This window comes from Merops nubicus, unplaced genomic scaffold, assembly GCF_000691845.1.
Source record: "Merops nubicus isolate BGI_N331 unplaced genomic scaffold, ASM69184v1 scaffold13113, whole genome shotgun sequence".
Lineage (NCBI taxonomy): Eukaryota > Metazoa > Chordata > Aves > Coraciiformes > Meropidae > Merops > Merops nubicus.
Genome location: NW_008599630.1, coordinates 8,143 through 25,870, shown reverse-complemented (window position 1 = coordinate 25,870; position 17,728 = coordinate 8,143). Strand labels below are relative to the sequence as shown.

The following is a 17,728-nucleotide window of genomic DNA, read 5'->3' as shown; positions in this document are numbered from 1 at the left end:
TACAAATTCAAACTTAGCCATCAGCAGCCTAAAAAAGATGGTTGGGTGTCCTGTTGAGATGCGTTATTCTTGTTCATCACAGTGCTGCCCAATTGGATTTGTTCTTTATTTTGTCCAAAACCGTTTAACTGTGTTAAAGTAATGCTTAAATAACTGTTGCCTTTGTCTAATTTAAGGTTCCCCATCCGTTCGGAATGAACTTTCTCCAGGATTACTCTGTGTGCTTTGAATCTCTTTCAATGTTGCCATCGTGACCCCCCAGCTCTCACCATTCGGATGTGTTGCTGCATCACCATGTGGACACATCACATGGATGTGTCCCTGGACTGAAACTGCTCTCATTGTTGGTTATTCTTTTCTTACAGCTCTCCCTCCCCTCATGGCTCGTCGATCTCAGAGCTCCTCACAGGGGGACAATCCCCTTGACCCTAACTATCTTCCCCCCCATTACAAGGAATATTACCGGTTAGCTCTGGACGTGCTTACTGAAGAGGGCAAAGAAAGTTACCAACGCTTCCTGGCAGAGGAAGCGGCCCCTGACTTTCTTTGCAGTTCAGAGGTGGATCACATCATACAGAATCTCCAGAAACCCCAGTACGCCAATCAGGAAGGCAGCACAGAGACCACAGGCGACAATGACATGGATGGATCCTCTGGGACTTACTGGCCCATGAACTCAGACCTCGCTGTCCCTGAGCTTGATCTGGGCTGGCCAATGGTCTTTGGGTTCAGAGGAACAGAGGTGACAACCCTCGTGCAACCACCACCCCCAGACAATCCCAGCATTAAGGAGGAGGCTCGCAGAATGATTCGAGCAGCTCAACAGGTGAGACAGTGAAGAGCCCAACGAGAGCAAAGATAAAATGATATATATGTGAAAGATGGATCAGAATGAGTCAGGTCCTCAGATAATTCCCTTAATTTTGCTCCCAGGACCTGAGAGGAGAAGAATGATTCTAAAGGTACCCTATACTGCATCAAATCTAGCTGCTGCTCTTTAGTCCCATGGAAAAGTGTTTAAGGCCATGCTAAAACATATCAAGAGTTCACAGAGTCACGGAGTAGTTGAGGTTGAAAGTGACCTCTGGAGATTGTCTAGTCCAGCCCCCTGCTCAAAGCAGGGTCAATTGGAGAGGGTTACTTAGGACATGTCCTTGAGTATCTCCAAGGATGGAGACTCCACAGCCTTTCTGGGCAACCTGTTCCAGTGTTCAATCACCCTTACAGGAATTTCTTATGTTTAAGAGGAATTTTGTGTATTATAATTTGTGTCTTATCCTTTCACTGGGTACTCCTGAAGAGTTTGGCTCCATCTTCCTTACACCTTTCCCTCAAGTGTCTCTACTCTCTGATGGAATAAATATTGGGAAGGACAGGGAGATACAGCTTTGAAGCTACTTCCTGTATTATCAACAAATAGATTGAGCTATGTAGTGGTTGTCCGCACATTACCCAGGAAGTTACCTAAAACCAGCATGGGTGGGTTGGGGGGGATGAGGATTCCATACAACCTTCCGGTGTGGTTACATGACCAAAAAAATACCTGCTGTCGTTGGATTAATGAGTGAATTAATGAGGGAATGCTCAGCAGCAGTGAGGTTTTTCCCTAACCCTCGTATATGGAATGTGCTCCTTACATAGCAATTCTGCTTCCAGTTCTGGGGCCCTCAGTATTTAAAGGAACCTTTAAATGGGAAGATTCCTGCCTAAAAAGGAGGTTGAAATGCAGACAGTGCAGCATGGAATGTGGGTGCTGGGAAATGTGATCAGTCAGGGCATAAGCAGGCGCAGATCACCGATGTGTTTCTTGCATTCTTTTCCTAGGTGGTGGCCATAGTGATGGACATTTTCACTGATGTGGATCTGCTGTTTGAGGTGTTGGATGCTGCTGCTCGCAGAGTGCCTGTGTACATCTTGCTGGATGAAATGAACTCCCAACTTTTCCTCGATACAGCTGCTAAATGCAGAGTCAATCTTAACTATGTGGAGGTGAGCAGACCAAAGACCTTCCCTGCCCCTATTTTGCATGCTGAAGGGAATATGTCCTGGGACACAGAGGGCTGGTATGACAATAAAAACCTGAGAAGGGGAAAATGGGTGAGTGAATGGCTAGGGGAAGATGAGTCTGAAGAAAGCTAGAAGAACTGGCACGACGCAGGGCTGAGGGCACACTAATAAATGGGTTTATCTATTCATCATGTATGCAGATGGAATCACTAGAGCCAAAGTATAAATTTATTGGCAGGGTGGAAATTGAAAGAGCAAGGGAAAGAAGGAGGGGCAAGGAAGCAATAGCTCCCAACTGAATCAGTGCCTTGTCTGGTTTGCAGTTCCTAAGGGTGAGGACAGTTTCTGGCCCAACCTACTACTGCCGTACGGGGATGTCCTTCAAAGGCCATGTGAAAGAGAAATTCCTCTTGGTGGACTGCATGGTGGTGCTGAGTGGCAACTACAGGTGAGAAGCTGTGCAATGTTACCTGTCCCGGTTTCAGTGAGAATGAGAGGCTGGTTAATTAGTAAAGCAGTGCTTTGGCACTTCCAAATCAGCATCGGTGGCTAAAGTTTTTCTCTGCAAAGGATACTGAGCAGCAGTTTTCAGGAAAAATACATCATTCTGCAACCCAGGTAGGTACAACAGTTAAATAAGCCCTCCAGCCCAGACACTCAAATCCTAGCTTCCTTCACATCAATTGTAAATTGTTTGTAAAAATTATTATAAGGTTTTATATATAAAAGTTTTTTGTTACGAGGAATTCTAAAGTGTTGTGGATTAGCCAGAGCAGGCAGCTAAGACCCTCTTTTGCTGACTGCATATCTCAATAGGAAGGATATTTTCATTAACAAACAGCATACCAGCCAGATCCCTCCCTCCAGTTTTAAATCATAAATGAAGGATTTATGATTATATGAATGAGGTGGCCAAGCACCAGAGGAATGAAAAGGTTGATATCTTCACTCACGGTGCAAGACAAATTGAAGACAGGAACGAATCGACTGAGGAACTAGATGACCAGTCCAATTCCAATTGTGTAGCCATGACGATAAAATGGTGCCACCATTATGGATATAATCCTGCCCTCCCTCTGCTCCCAGCCATATTGGTGTCCTGCCACTGCTGGAGGCACTGTGACAACAGGCAGCTGGGGGGTCCTTCCAGTAACTGGAAATCCTACAAAGCATATTCACTGCAGGCAGAGCCAGCTTTTATGCTGTTAACTTGGAGGGGGCACATCTGATGTTAATGCTGAAGACAGGACACTTGGTGGTGATCTCCTTATTGGTTTCCACCCAAGGCTGGCCAGGCCCTGGGGGAAAACCAATCAGGAAGGTCTTTCCTGCCTGGTTGTGTACATCAACCATATGTCAACCCTGATTCAAGGCTGGGGCTTTAAACCCCAGCACTTCAGCCCCACACAGATGTTCACTCACGACTCCCAGCAGAATGTAGGAGAGAGTCAGTAGGACAAATGTGAGAAGACTCCTGGGTTGAGATAAAGACATTTTAATAGCTAAAGGAAACCTGCATATGCAAGCAAAGCAAAATAAGGAATGCATTCCTCCTTCCCATCGGCAGGCAGATGTCCAGCCTTTCTGGAAAGGCAGAGCTTGATGTGGGAAGACAAATGCCTAACACTGAACGTCTTCCTCCTTTCTGCACGGAATCACAGAGTGGTGGGACCAGATGACCTCCAGAGGTCCCTTTCAACCTCAGCCACTCTGTGATTCTGTGAAAACTGGACTTGGTACTCCAGGTACAGTGTCACAAGTGCTGACTAGGGGGGAATAATCTCTTCCATTGACTTGTTGGCTGCACTATTACTGCTGCATCCCTGTATGTGTTGAGCCACCAATGCTGCAAAGGTGCTGCTGCCTTTTTTCACCTTGTTGCCTGCCAGAACCCCTAAGTCATTTTCAGCCAAGCTGCTTTCTAGATAGTCATCTTCAGCCTGTATTGAATGGGTGAATGGGTTTGTTCCATCCCAGGTTCAAGATTCTGAATTTGCCTTTGCTGAACTTCATGAGGTTCCTGTCAACACATTTACCCAGGCTGTTGAGCTCCCCCTGCCTGGATCAGCCATGCCATCCCCCCATTCTGGTGTCATCTGCAAGCTTTCGGAGAGTGCATAGTGTCCTGTTCTCCAGGTCATTAATGACAGTGTCAAAGGTGATTTCCCCAAGCCCTGACCACCTGTAACTGTCCACCAGTCAGACTTCAAATCACTGCCCACCATGTGAAACCTGACGGTCTGACCAGTTTCCCATTTACCGTGGGGTAAATTCAGTCTGCAGTACTCTAGTCTGACCACAAAGATACTTATGTCAAGGCCACGTGGAAAACTTTGCTAAAATCAAGAAAAACTTCTGCTGTCACCTTGTCGACGCAGCCAGCTTTCTCTTTGGAAGGCACTCAGATTGGGTCAGGTGTGGCCTGCCCTTGGTAAATCCCTGCTGTCTGATCTCACTTCTCTTTCTGTTATTCCTGTGGTTCAAAATGGCTTCCAGGAAAATTTGCTTCACAATTTTCCCTCAGACTGAGGTAAGGCTGACTTGCTGTAGTTCCCTAGTTGATCATTTTGCTCTTTTTAAAGATGGGCATAACATTTTAGTTATAAAATCCAATCGCAACCCAAAGTAATTGCAGGAACTTCTACTTTGTGTAAGTTTTATCATCAGCTTGCTTTCTTGCAGCTATTACTGCTGACTGGCTGTTTTAGAGCAGAAGACACTTACTGCTTGTTAAGTCCTCTGGAAACATGTGATACCAAATCAACTCATTTGAGGCTTGGGAACAACAGTGTGTAATGAATGACTGCCTGAGCAGTAAATAACACCATAATTTTCTTCAGTCAAGTAAAAGGTTTAATGTAAAGTGATACAGTTGAGTTACTTGATGCTAATACGGTATCATTACTTCTGTTTCCCTTTACAGTTTTATGTGGTCTTTTGAGAAGATTCACAGAAGCATTGCACACATCTTCCAGGGAGAGCTGGTGGCCAACTTCGACGAAGAATTCCGAATTTTGTTTGCACAGTCAGAACCTCTCGTTCCTCCAGCCAACGTCTTGGCAAAGGCAGAGAACACATTTGCCATGACTCCTTTTGGCAATAACCTGCCTTTCTTTCCAAAAAAAGCACCCCTGATGTTCCAGAGGGATGACAGTCTTTTTCCCTCTTTTATGGACCGAGTTGATCCAGACAGGTACTTCCTGTCCAGTTTCAGGCGGGACGACATGCTGCGCCACACCGTGGAGGGGTCGGCCATGCGGATGTATAAAAAGGTAGAAATGGAGAATTCTCAGATGGATCCTGTCAGGGGTTTTCTCCGTTCCAAGCAGTTGGAGCTGGATGCTTTTAAGAGGCACAGTTTTGCAGAGGGAACATTTGAAAATTTTGCTTCTTCTAAACAGTATGCCAGGCAGATGTTCATGAACAATATGGATGAATTTAAAATCCAGTCTAGTCATTTTCAGAAGGATCAGTTCTACCAGTACCAGTTCGAACATCCTCACCTCTCTGGCAGACCTCAGGGACTCTTTGAGAGACTCCGAGGTGGTAGACCAGGATTCAATGAACTGGAAGACTATGGAGAGGGACCCAGATACCCTGAACTTGAATCCAATTTTCCACAGGAGGGTTTCCCCTTAAGGCTGGATTATGTACCTTCAAATTCTTCTAGGGAAGTGAGACATGGCTCTGATCAGCTGAATCCAGCAGGCAATGGCCCAATGGGAATGATGTTAAGAAGGCAGAATATAGGACAGAAATTTATTTGCCAGACTTCACCTACACAGAAACAAAGCCTGGAACAACGTCTGTTTTTACAAGACAAAGATGAGGACCAAGATGAAGACAAGAACACACAAGAAAATAGAACAGGTTTACGTAACTGGAGGATTTCTTCATACCTTAGTGCCTATCAGTCCGAACCAGAAGAAGGTCTGCCAATGCCTATGGAATCAGAGGCATATAATGATGTTCTTGGCGATACCCTCACAAAGCACCCCACTGACCTCATCCCAGCATTCAAGTCCCCTATGTCTTTTAATAGCAAGTCACTGGGAATTGAAAGTGCAAAAGAATTTGCAGATCCAGACAGAGTAGGTGAAGAAACCCCTATAATGAAACAAGATGCCTTTAGGTCCAGAATAAATCCTTTGATCCAGAGGAGCTCAAGACTCAGGTCCTCTCTGATTTTCAGTGCTGCCAAGTTAGATCAGCCTAACACCACAATAGAAAAGGTTCAGATGATACAAAAAGAACAAATGTCCAGTGAACTGACAAAAGACAATGAAACTATAAAGACAGCTGCCTCATCTAAAGTGGCAGAACTTTTAGAGAAGTACAAAGCTGTGGGCAAAGACACAGAGCGAGCTACAGTCACTCATACCAAAGCCGTTTCCAGTTTTCTGCAGGAAGAATCACAGAACACAGAGAAGAAATGTACCAAATCTGTGCAATATAAGATTCTTGAGAGTAGGGTACTAGACTCCAAAGACTCCTGCAGTACTTACAAAATGCACGGAGAGGCAGACAGACCTTTTGGAATGGCTTCATCAGCCCCCCAGCTTGGGGACACATTGAGTAAAGATCCTTTAGCACATATCGGTACTAAGGTAGACAAATTATCATCTCGGTTTTACCCCATAGATAATAAACCTGCTCTTCCAGAGAAGGAGAGCCTTATATTTGTAGGAGATACTCAGAAATTGACTCTTCCAGAGAAGAAGGAAAGAATGACGTTCAAAGAAGACAGTCAAAAATTAGTTAATACAGAGCTGAAGAAACCACAAATTAGGACAAATACCACATCAGTTCTTGAAAACTTACCTAGAAGTCAAGGATCTGACAGCTCTCTCAATAAATCCGAGGAAGACTGTTCAAAACAAGAACAAAATCCAATGGAATTTTTAAGGAAAGGGTCACTACGGCTGAAGCAGCTTTTGAACCCAAAAGGTGACAAGAAATTGGAGGAGGAGCCCAATTCTGAGAGTGGAAAATCTGACAAGCAGGCTGTGGTTCTCAAACGGTCTTCCATAGGGGACTGTCAGGAAATGATGGAGGAAGAAAAAATCCATAAATTTGCAACACCACTTCCTCCTAAAAGCAGCCAGGCAGCCCAGGGGAGATTTCCTTCATCTACAGCTAACATCCTGTACAGCAGCAACCTCCGTGATGATACCAAGGTGATTTTGGAACAAATCTCTGCAAACAGTCAGAAGAACAGAGCTGAACTGGCCAAGCAACTACCATCCACTAGTAATCCTGATCTTTCTAAGTCAACTACAAGCTTGGAAAGGAAAAGTGAAAAGGAGAAAACCTGTAACATCCACAGGTCAGAGAGTTTTGGGAGCCAGAAACGGAACCTTCAGCGGCAACCATCAGAGGATAGAGATACCCTTCTGAAAAAAATGGAGAATATGCGGAAGGAGAAGCGAGTCTACAGTAGATTTGAGGTCTTCTGCAAAAAGGATGAGCATACAAGTCAAAGTGAAGAGGAATATGACACAGATGCCAAAGACAAGAAGATGGGAAAATTCATGCCCAAAATCCTGGGGACCTTCAAGACCAAAAAATGATCATAGAAATACTATTTAATTCCATATAATCATTGGCTGTCAAAGGGGAATGAGGAAGTAACTTCTTTCTGATGGCTATAAGCACCATAGGCAATATTCTGCGTGGTTAGTGAGCAGAAATTGGGTCAGCATTAGACTCCTATGGCACAATTTGCCCAATAAAGTCATTTGGTATCAGGCAACCTTATCACAGTATGTTTCAAATAAAATTATTAAAGTGCCAAGATGTTTAAAACAAAGACATAAAGTAAGAGTCTCTTTATGTTATGCTCAGGGAATATTTTCAGCAGACAAAACAATTCCACTTTCAGAAGGAAAGAATAAAAAATAGGAAACTCAATACTTGAGCCCAGTCCAGGAAAGAAAAATGCACACATGTGCATTAACTGGAAAACGTGTTTAAAACCCAGTTCTTACTCAGGTACAGCTATCTTTTTTTTTGTATCTAATAACGGATCAAATACAGGAGACATTAATGAAGGTTTAAGAGGAGAAAAAAATACTGTAAACAGCTTTTTGCCCTTATCTGTGGTTATAGTCTTGTCTAGCAGTACTTATTCAGCTCTCCTATTTACCATTTTCTAAGCCTAATGGTTCTGTTTTGTTTTTAGTTTGTCTCCATATCTATAGTGGAAGTGTTGCTTTAGCGATTGAGCTGAAACAAGCAGCTGAAAGGCCATAAAAAAAGCAGTTGACATGCTATTTAATGGAGAAGGGCCTGGTTTTAGGACTCTTTAGGATTCCTGGCTGAGGCAGGAGTTTGATTAAGCATCTAAAATGCTGTCTCACCAAGTAGTAACTTCCTTGACATTGTAATACCAATTCATTCGGTGACTGTGGGGAGGAGGGGACATTCACCCCTTAAGCGCCTCTTTCCATGTGAAGATAAGGAAAGAAGGGACTCAAAGCAATGGAAGGAATAAGGCTGCTGGAATTTTCAAACCCACAAGTGTTTTATCCTGTAACTTTCTAGTGCCAAGTTGGGATTTTCTTTTTTTTCCCTGATCTTTGTGCTGTAGTCTAAAGAGATGACAGGGAAGGATGCTCTCGTGTGGAACTAGGCTTCTGAAGTTCCCATTCGTCTGGGTTTCATGGTTACCAACTTGTGACACGAGCTGCAAGCTCAGCAAACCAGTTCAGGTACGTAGCTGAGAGATGGAGGCAAGAGGCTGTATCAGTTCCTGAAGGTAACTTTAGTAGGGTCGTCAAAACTTCAGCTTTTTTTTTAGGATGCCAGCTCCCATGGTAATTAAGTAATTTAGTAGGCTTTATATAACTTACATATCTGTAACAATTAATGATTATTTTACTGTTTGTTGAAAACCTTGAGAAATGAACGTGTGTATAGATTGATCTGAAAAAAAAATGAAGTTACTTTCCATATTAATACAGATGGTCGTAAAAATCTGCAAGACTCAAGAGTGATTATCATTTTAACATGAGGAGGTAAACCTAGAAATAAAATTAAGAGAGGAAAAAGAGAAGGAGGGAAGAAACGGCCAAAATTGGAAAAAAAAGCTGAAATGGTTTTATTATGGTTATTCCATATTATGTAAATGGATACCATTTCATATACAACCCATCATCTGTTACATATGTACAAAGTCATATATGGATGCTGTATGTGTACCTAAGTTGGCTGCTCTCAGTAATGGCTCAGATCCAGTTACTGAAAGGTCCAAAAATGAACTGTAGTGATCAGTGCATTTGTTCTCTGCCAGAAATGACTTTGCTCTAGAGGGGAAGACAGGCCATGTAGATAGATACCCTATTATATATATACTAGCCCTATTCTGTGTAATTCTTACATCATTCCATACCTCCTCAGCCTTTCCCAGACCTACCTGCTCCAGCATCATTCTGTAACAGACAAGTTGGAAAATTAATTATTCCTATAGTGACAGATTACTTTAACATTTTAGAAATTTTCTGTATTTTTTAGATTTTTAGAATCTTATCTTGCTCAGTATGGTGCATTCAGTGTAAAAGTATATTCCTGAGCTGAAATAGAATGATTCATCTCTTCCAGTGATATGTTGATTACCAGATGTTGTAGGTGTATTTAAATATTGCGGAGTAATTAATTCACTTGGTAATAACAAAAGCTATTTTAAGAATGAAAGTGAGTGTTATAGTCTGTGACCTCTCAGTCTGAGACTAGGTGCACAGAGGATTTTGGATGTCGTGTTGTCACATTTCTAGGTGCTGGGCTGTCAGGGGAAGTCACAGCCCTGGATTAAGCAGCAGGCTCCCATCTTTGGGCATGAGAACTGGCATCTTAGACTCACAAAAGGCAACAAGCTGCAGAGAGCACTGTCCACACAGCATGTCCTCCCTGTCACTGCCACTGCCTGTACCTGCCCTCCCCAGAGAGAGATGGGAAATTACCATTTCACACATAGACCAGAGTAAACCAGGACTTTTCTGTGAGCTGTATTTCCAGCTCCCTAGTATTGCCAGACTTAAGTGACCACACCTGGTACCAGAGGTAAGTGTAATATTTTACTTACCGTCTTTGGTGTTTAGATACCCAAAGATAAAATGGATGTTTTGTCAGTGACAGTGGTACTCAGGTTGGAACTATGTGCCTGAATTCCCTCTGTAACTGTAGTCCCAGTGTTCTAGAATAGCATTTATCATAGGTGAAGTAACAAGGACAGAGGCTTCTTATAAGAACTTCAAGCTGATGAGGAGAATACACCAAAAATCATCATTAAAATAGGAATATTGGTTTTAAATTTACTATGGTTCCCTTGTTGCTTGATAACAACTACAGGATGTTTCAGCAGTAGTATCTCTTGGAACACTGCTTTCTGAAAGCAAAAAATAAAAAAAAGAGAATATTCATTGAACAAGATACCCCTGAAAGAGAAGACCCTTCATACAGAGCAGACACTGATTGAAAACAAAAAATTTTCTGTAGTGCAATATGACGTATTTATTCATTACAATATTTACAATATGATATGGTGGGTAAGCAGTTAAGTATTGTAGCAGAACCCACCTATGTTTAAAATGGTTTTCTACTTGATTTTAAGGAAAATAAGGCAACATTGATTATGTTCATTTACCCCAGAAAAGTTATAGAAATTAGTGAAAACAAAGTGAAGGGCTGTAAGATTATCTGTGAAGCCTTCAGTCTTCTTTGTCTTCAGAGAACAGTTAGTTATCTGGTGTGCTCAAAAAAAATCTGCATTCAGGAAGGGCATCTGAAACTGCTAAAGAATCTCAAAACGGGTTGGAAGGGACCTTCAAAGATCATCTAGTTCCAACTCTGCTGCCATGGGCAGGGTCATCTTCCACTAGAGCAGATTGCTCAAAGCCCCATCCAGCCTGACCTTGACAATTTCCAATGCCTTGGTAAAAGTGGTCTCTCTGTCCTTTTTAAAAGCTCCCTTTAAGTACTGAAAGGCTGCAATAAGGTCTCCCGGGAGCCCTCTCCCCTCCGGGCTGCCCCAGCCCAACTCTCTCCTGCTGGGCTCCCAGCAGAGGGGTTCCCCCCTCGGGGCATTGCTGGGGCTCCTCTGGCCCCGCTCCAGCAGCTCCCTGGCTCTGCTGTGCTGAGGACTCCAGAGCTGCCCCAGCACTGCAGGGGGGTCTCACAGAGCTGGCAGAGGGGCAGGATCCCCTCCCTGCCCTGCTGCCCACGCTGCTGGGGGGGGCAGCCCAGGCTGCTGGGGGCTTCTGGGCTGGGAGGGCCCCGGGGCAGGCTCCTGGCCAGCTCCTCACCCCCAAGCCCTTCTCTGCAGGGCAGCTCTCCAGCCCTTCATGCCCCAGGGTTGATACTGGCAGTCGCCCCAACTCAGGTGTAGGACCTTGGCACTTGGCCTTGTTGAACCTCATGATGATCCCATGGGCTCTTGTGCTGGGGTTAAACCCCCTGCCCTGAATGAGAGTTGGCATATGGATGATGTCCACAATCAGGGCCCTCCTGACTGGTTTTCACCCAGGGTCTGTCCAGCCCTTGGGTGGAAACCAATTAGGAGATCACCACCAGCTGCCCCACCTTCCACATTAACTTGGAGGCGGGGCAAGAAGCCCCCTCTGTCAGAGCTGACTCTGCCTGTAGTGCAGTTGGTGGTCTGTCCATATAATAGATGTGCTGTGTGAAGTTCTGGCCATTGAAAGGGTGCCTGGACTCTTCATAGCAAGTGGAGCTCCTAGGATGGTGAGGCCAGATGAGAAGTCCCTCTCTTGGCAGTTACTACATGACTGGGACTGGACTGATCACCTGGGTCCTTCCATCTCCCACAGCATGGTTCCGGAGTCCGCTCGCTCCCTTCTGCACGTCCTGTGCTGTGAGTGAAAGGATTGACTTATTTCTCTCTCCAGTGGTCTGGCATGTTGGATTGTTGGTGTATGATTTAAGAGCAGAGGGAGGACTTTGGCTGCTGGCTTGCCTGTTGATGATAATGTCCTTCTCAGCTGGGCAAGCAGTCAGCAGAAGAGCACTGAATAGTCTAACTATACCTGCGTTCCCATATCAAAGTATTGCCATTTTCTGTGATTTTTTTGCAATAATTCAAATGAGGAATGTGAACTGAATGATTCCTTGCTCAGTATGGGAGCAAATAGTGCTGTGCCCTTGTCTGGTAAGACTGGAAAGCAAAGGGATTACATTCTGTTTCCTGCTGGTTTGTTCCATGCAGTGGTTAAAGTATTCCCTTCAGCTGGGGTAACTGTCAAATGCCTGTTCTGTTTTGCTTTCACTTGCTGTTAGTGGCTCAGTTAGAGGACTGATGAGCTGAGTTTCACCTGGTTGGGATGTTTCCATAGTCACTGCTCATGTTGCTGGGAGGGCTTTGGTATTGGAAGGCTCTGCAGAGCAGACTTACATATGATTCCATAGGCCTGGGAGTAACTGCCCATTGATGCTTTTGGATCACCAGCAGCTCCCACGTTTGCAGTAATTTGAAACATCCTTTTACTGGGCTTCAGAAGGGGACGAACCTCTTTGCTGTGAAACTGAGTATTTCTTGGATTCTGTGCAAGAAATAAAAGCCAAGATAGTCAGTAACCTGTAATGAGCTTTCTAACATACAAATAAGGAACACAGATTGTGCTTCAGCTGAGGAGTAGGACAGATCTTGAATGTTATACAAACAATAAGTGAAACAGAGTATCTTGTAAGATCAATAGGATGGTGAGAATGATGTGAGGGAGAAGGGCTTAAGAATGGGTGTATGAAGAATGAGCTAGTGGCAGTAGAGCAAGATACAACAAACTAATCCTGCACAGGAGCAGGTCAGCGTTACAGATGCTGGAGATGTAAGGTTTAAGCCACAACTGTGCCCTTGGCATTTCCTGGTGATGACTGTAGATGGTCTTCCTCTCAACAGTCTGCCTCATGCATAGAACTGAACTCAGGGTCGAACCTACCCCTATTAGAGGCAAGTTATGTGCAGTTGCTTCCCCTACTAGAAGAAATTCCTCAGTTAGCAGAGTCTTCAGCTCTCCCGTGAAGGGAACATGCTCTATAGAAACCCAGTTGTTTTATCACACTAGGTTACTGGTACTGTTTGACTAACATTACACACAAGCAACAAAATTGCAGTGTGTATCTTTGCCATAAGTAATTTTAACTGATAAAAATGTGTTCATTTAGCCACAGAGCAGTGTCTTGCCTCTCATTTAAATATCTTTACAAAGTTGCAAATTAAGATATTTTGTGTCTCTATCATTTTGGTCCATGAAGAGTTAAGTTTGGGCTTTTTTTTGGTAGGACTGCCACTCACATGAAGATTCTGCACACTTGCAGGAGGTGGTGTAGCATTTGCCCATGTGATTTGTCTCCCCAGTTTCCTACAGCTGGAGACTCTGGCTTGCTGAGCAGGTGGTGCAGAACAGTTCCCGATCACAGTACCAGAATTTGCATTACCTGCAGAAGAAAAAACATGAGAGAAAGGAGGAGAATGAGGACACAGAACACATTGACTGAGGGAGGGACAGAACATCAAAACTGTCAGCCTGTGCCACCTCCCTTCACCTCAAAAACAGAACAAAAATATTCAGAATAGAATTAGAATGCAGTAGCAAACAAAACCGGTTTAAAAGGGCATGGGAAAAGAGAACAGCAGTAGAGAAGCAAAGAGAAACCAGAAGGGAACACAGAGTCAGGACTGAGGCAGGAAAGAGCCAAGGAGAATGTCATATGTTCAAAGCTCATTCGATAGTGTTTTGTTCTTATGCCATTGTTCTCCCCCACTTCCATCCTTTCATCTTGCCATGTAAATTCTGCTTATTTATCTTTCCCACTCAATCTCTTTTATTCTTTCTTCCCCATAATGATTATCCCACTGTCAGAGGGTTGTACCTACTTTGCACAGCAGTGTGTGTTAGAGGATTGTATATCACATTCATCTTTGATCTCTGACATGAAGCTCTTGTTAAATCTTCACTCTGGCTGGATACTTCTGGCTGGACGCTGGTCGTAGTTCCAGCATGCACGTGGGAAGCCTTTAGAGGTGGTGTTGGTTGTCTCTGGCATTTCCAGGTAGGTAAAGCCACAGAACTGGAATCTGGAGGAAGTGGCTTGGATTCAGACTGAGTGAGTTGAATGTTTTCTCTCTGCACTTGCTCCTTTGGTTGGCTGTTTAATTTCTTTTCAAGGATCACCTACAGAAAGGAGAAGTTAATATAGCTACAAGGCAGAGCAGAGGAACAAAACAGAAACAAAGAGAAAGAAATAACTGCAATTTATTTCACATGATAGGTAACAAGTGTAATTTTAAAATTGATTTAGAGTAGGAGAGAAGATAGAAATAATATTCTCAGTGACAAGAAAGAACAGGCTGAAGCATTAAGATAAAGGATGGGCTGAACAGGCAATTTCAGTATATCCCAAGGGAGAACACCACTAAATAAAATGGGCATTAGCCTTGGAAAAGCCAGAATCTCTATGCCCAAAAGGTTAACACAGTGTTGTTTCTTACCATTCCTTTCTAGAAGTTTGCAAAGCTGATTTTTTTTTTTTAATGGTCAGAGCGACATTCATTCTGGTTAGTTCATAATTATTTCTCACCTACATCTACACACTGTCATCTAGCAAAAAAATTCTTGCAAAGTTTTGGATCTTAGTGCAAACAATCTGTTCTCAACTTCCTGTAGTCACAATAATTCCAAATTTGACACCCTATCAGTAAGTTCATTCAAAACTATTGACTTGTTTCTTAGCCTTGTATCTAGAATATCTGTGACCAATCTGTTCACATTTAGAGTATCTTTTCCACCTGTGCTCAGTATTCATTTCACTAATTCATCTGCTTGACTCCTAATGCTCTATCTCAGTAGAGTTTATTAGTTTCTTTCTATTAAAGACCTTAAACAAATAGGTTCAACTTTTAAAATTCTATTTTAGTTTTTCTTTCTTCAATTTTACTTGCTGTTAATAGAAGCACTAACTTTGCCTATCTCTCTTGCACGATGGACACCTCTTATCAGTGTTTCTCAGTCTTGGACTTTCTGATCTCTCGGCTTCCATTTCAATCTTCTCTTCCCACTATCATTCTTTCCAGTCCCTGTTTTACCACAGTTGTGTTGCAACTCCTGCTCTTCTCACCACCGCCCAGTTCCCTTCCCTCGTAACATGGCATTTATTTATTTTCCTTCTTTACAGTGAAAGAAATTAAAAACAACCCCAAAATTAAGCCAAACCCAAGTTCTCCTCCTGAAGGCTTGATTTACTTCTACTTTTGCTGCTCCTCATACAGCACTGTTAAGAGCATTCACTCTGGCTATTCTTCCCTGCTGCCCAAACACCACCACCTTCCAGATCAGTTCAGTGTCTATTATAGTTCTGATTTATTTTTCTTCTTTCACTACTTTAGACACTATTCAGATGTTCATAGGATCAGAGAATGGTTTGGGAGACTCCTCGAGCTTGTCCAGGTCTCTCTGGATGAATCCCATCCCTCAGGAATGTCAACTGCACCACTCAGCTTGCTGTCATCTGCAGATCTGCTGAGGGTGCACTTGATCCCGTTGCCTACAAGGAAGGTGCAGCTTTTTATTTTCCTTTTGATGTTATTGCATATACCAAACAGCATCAGAAGTACTACCTTTCCTTCTTCCTGTACAACTAAAGATGTTGCATGAGCCTTTTTTATTTGTTTGATTATTGCATGATTTCTTGATTTCTCAAGTACTACTATTTCTCCACATCAATGCATTCAAAATATGGCTCCTAAAACATCACTGTCCTTTATTATTAGCACATCGGCTACACTGACCTTTCACTTCCCCTTCTTTTGATTAATTATTCTGAAACCTGGTAGTTCTGTGTATGTGGTGCCACATGCAATGGCACTTGTCTTCACTCTAGGAAAACACCCCAGTCCATTAGGTTCTGTGATCACAGCTTGCCTGGACCTCCTCAGGGGAGCTCAGAGAGACAATGGCAGGATGTGGAGCCCAGGTAATCCATGTAGGTTGCTCTGTCTTCATACGCAGTTCCTTTCTCTTTCCTGGAAGAGGTGCTGTCCCTTGTGTCTGCACACGCATGTGCAGGTGTGAGTGCCAGCACTGGAGTCAGGTGAGAGGTCAGAGGGCCCGTGTGTCCATGCAGGAGGGTGCAGATCATCAGGTTAGTCGGTGAAGAGATCAAGTGGCCTGGGAGCAAGGGGGTGAGCAGGGCAAAAGTGTTCAGCTCTGGGTGTGACAGCACCTGTGTATCTCTAGGGGTGAGAACACTGGGGTGTGAGGCCAGCTAAGGGACCTGGAGCATCCTGGACAGCTGTTTGTCTGCATGGTCTGTATCAGCAGCTGGAACAGGGCCGCAGCCTTGGGGGCTTGTATAGCCAAGTGCCAGCAACTGAGGAAACTGGGCTCCAGGGGCTAGCCACTGAGCAGGCTGAGGGGTGGAGAGCAGCTGCCACAGGGATCTGCCTTGTACATATTCTCAGCAGTGGAATTCCATCTTGCTCAGCCAGAGAAGAGAGCAGGATGAGGCTGTTGGTGCTGTCTGTGTTTGTGTGGGAGCTCCAAGTGCCTGTTTGTGATTCCTGGGGCCAGCCATGTAGCTACATGTGTATGCAGCATGTATGGGTTTTCGGGGGGTGTGTGCCTCCTGAGAATACATGTCCAGCCCTGCTACCAGCTGGACCTGGGGACGTGGAGTGACAGCAACTTTGCTTCTCCTGGAATGTTGGATCCAGCATGATATATTTTCCTCTCACACAGTCTTTCTTGGGCATCATGCTTTACAGACTTTTATTTCCCCAGTGGGAATCTAAAGACCTCTGAAAAATTATGACAGTATGGAACCAACTGATCAGAAACTCCAAGATTTAACTGGAAGCATGTATGGAAAGCTTAGGGGAATGCAAAGAAAATAAAATGACAGAATTCATTAATGTGAGCAAGAATGGCAGGTTAACTGGAGGATTAGGATTTTGGAAAACAGAGCAAAAAGTACCTCATATAATTTATTTCGATATTCTGCCACAGACAGCTGGATATCATCACCTAGAGGAAGAATCACATTGTAATCCAGAGAGGGCTCCCTGGCAGGACAGTGAAACCTAAGAAGGTAACACAATGTAATTCAGCAAGACTAAAACCAGCACCACAGATTAATGTAATATTAAAACCAATTGTTAAATCATCTAGTGCAGCCTCTAGTGTAAATAGGGCTAGAGAAAATTAAGAATTAGCTTTGTGGGGTTTTTCCTATCATGCATATCAAGAAAACTGGTGCCAAAAGCAGTTTTGTAATGTCTTGGAGGATATAAGGGGAACTGCACATTGGTATTACTCTTACCTTTTCACATAAGGATGCTGCAGAGCCTCCTCTGCTGTGAGTCGTTTTTTGGGGTTAAATACTAAAAGTTTCTTCAGAAGATCCAAGGCAGGTGATGGAGTAGAGGATGGTAAAATCTCCTCAAATGTTACTTGCTGCCTAGAAGTCAGAAAACAAGAATATAAGCTCCTAGTGTCTAATTCACAGCGAAGGCCTGAATTACAATTCTGAGAATCACATCAAGGTGACACTTGACTCCAGAGTTCACTCACAAATAGTGTCTCATAATCCTGGAACACTCTAAAGTATCAGCTGTTTAGTACAATAAAGTCTTTTACCTGTTTGACTGGGTTTGAATGCTCCTCACCTAGTGCTAGGAACTTACATGAAGTGCCTAATTTGGAAGACTAGTCTC

General features: G+C 43.6%; 2 protein-coding genes across 2 annotated transcripts in view; one reads left to right on the top strand and one right to left on the bottom strand.

Annotated features, from left to right (window-relative positions):
* The first annotated feature begins 379 nt into the window (after positions 1 to 379).
* On the top strand, positions 380 to 7,577 carry FAM83H (family with sequence similarity 83, member H). The gene is made up of 4 exons (XM_008937458.1): positions 380 to 826; positions 1,825 to 1,989; positions 2,331 to 2,455; positions 4,931 to 7,577. Exons 1-4 carry the CDS (start codon positions 380 to 382, stop codon positions 7,575 to 7,577), a joined length of 3,384 nt encoding a protein of 1,127 aa, XP_008935706.1.
* A 4,776-nt stretch (positions 7,578 to 12,353) lies between these two features.
* MAPK15 (mitogen-activated protein kinase 15) overlaps positions 12,354 to 17,728 on the bottom strand; it is a gene marked incomplete at its 5' end in the record, with an annotated part of 12,803 nt that continues 7,428 nt past the window's right edge. Inside the window, 5 exons of the mRNA XM_008937459.1 lie at positions 12,354 to 12,560; positions 13,313 to 13,455; positions 13,895 to 14,192; positions 16,990 to 17,095; positions 17,335 to 17,472. Of these exons, the coding sequence (XP_008935707.1) occupies positions 12,354 to 12,560; positions 13,313 to 13,455; positions 13,895 to 14,192; positions 16,990 to 17,095; positions 17,335 to 17,472 (892 nt within the window). The remainder of the gene's footprint in view (positions 12,561 to 13,312; positions 13,456 to 13,894; positions 14,193 to 16,989; positions 17,096 to 17,334; positions 17,473 to 17,728) is intronic.

Excerpts from the sequence above, each read along its gene's own strand:
- FAM83H (XM_008937458.1), top strand. The coding sequence starts at position 380 with ATGGCTCGTCGATCTCAGAGCTCCTCACAGGGGGACAATCCCCTTGAC. Across the intron at positions 1,990-2,330 it reads TCAATCTTAACTATGTGGAG|TTCCTAAGGGTGAGGACAGT; the intron begins GTGAGCAGACCA and ends TCTGGTTTGCAG. Across the intron at positions 2,456-4,930 it reads GTGCTGAGTGGCAACTACAG|TTTTATGTGGTCTTTTGAGA; the intron begins GTGAGAAGCTGT and ends TTCCCTTTACAG.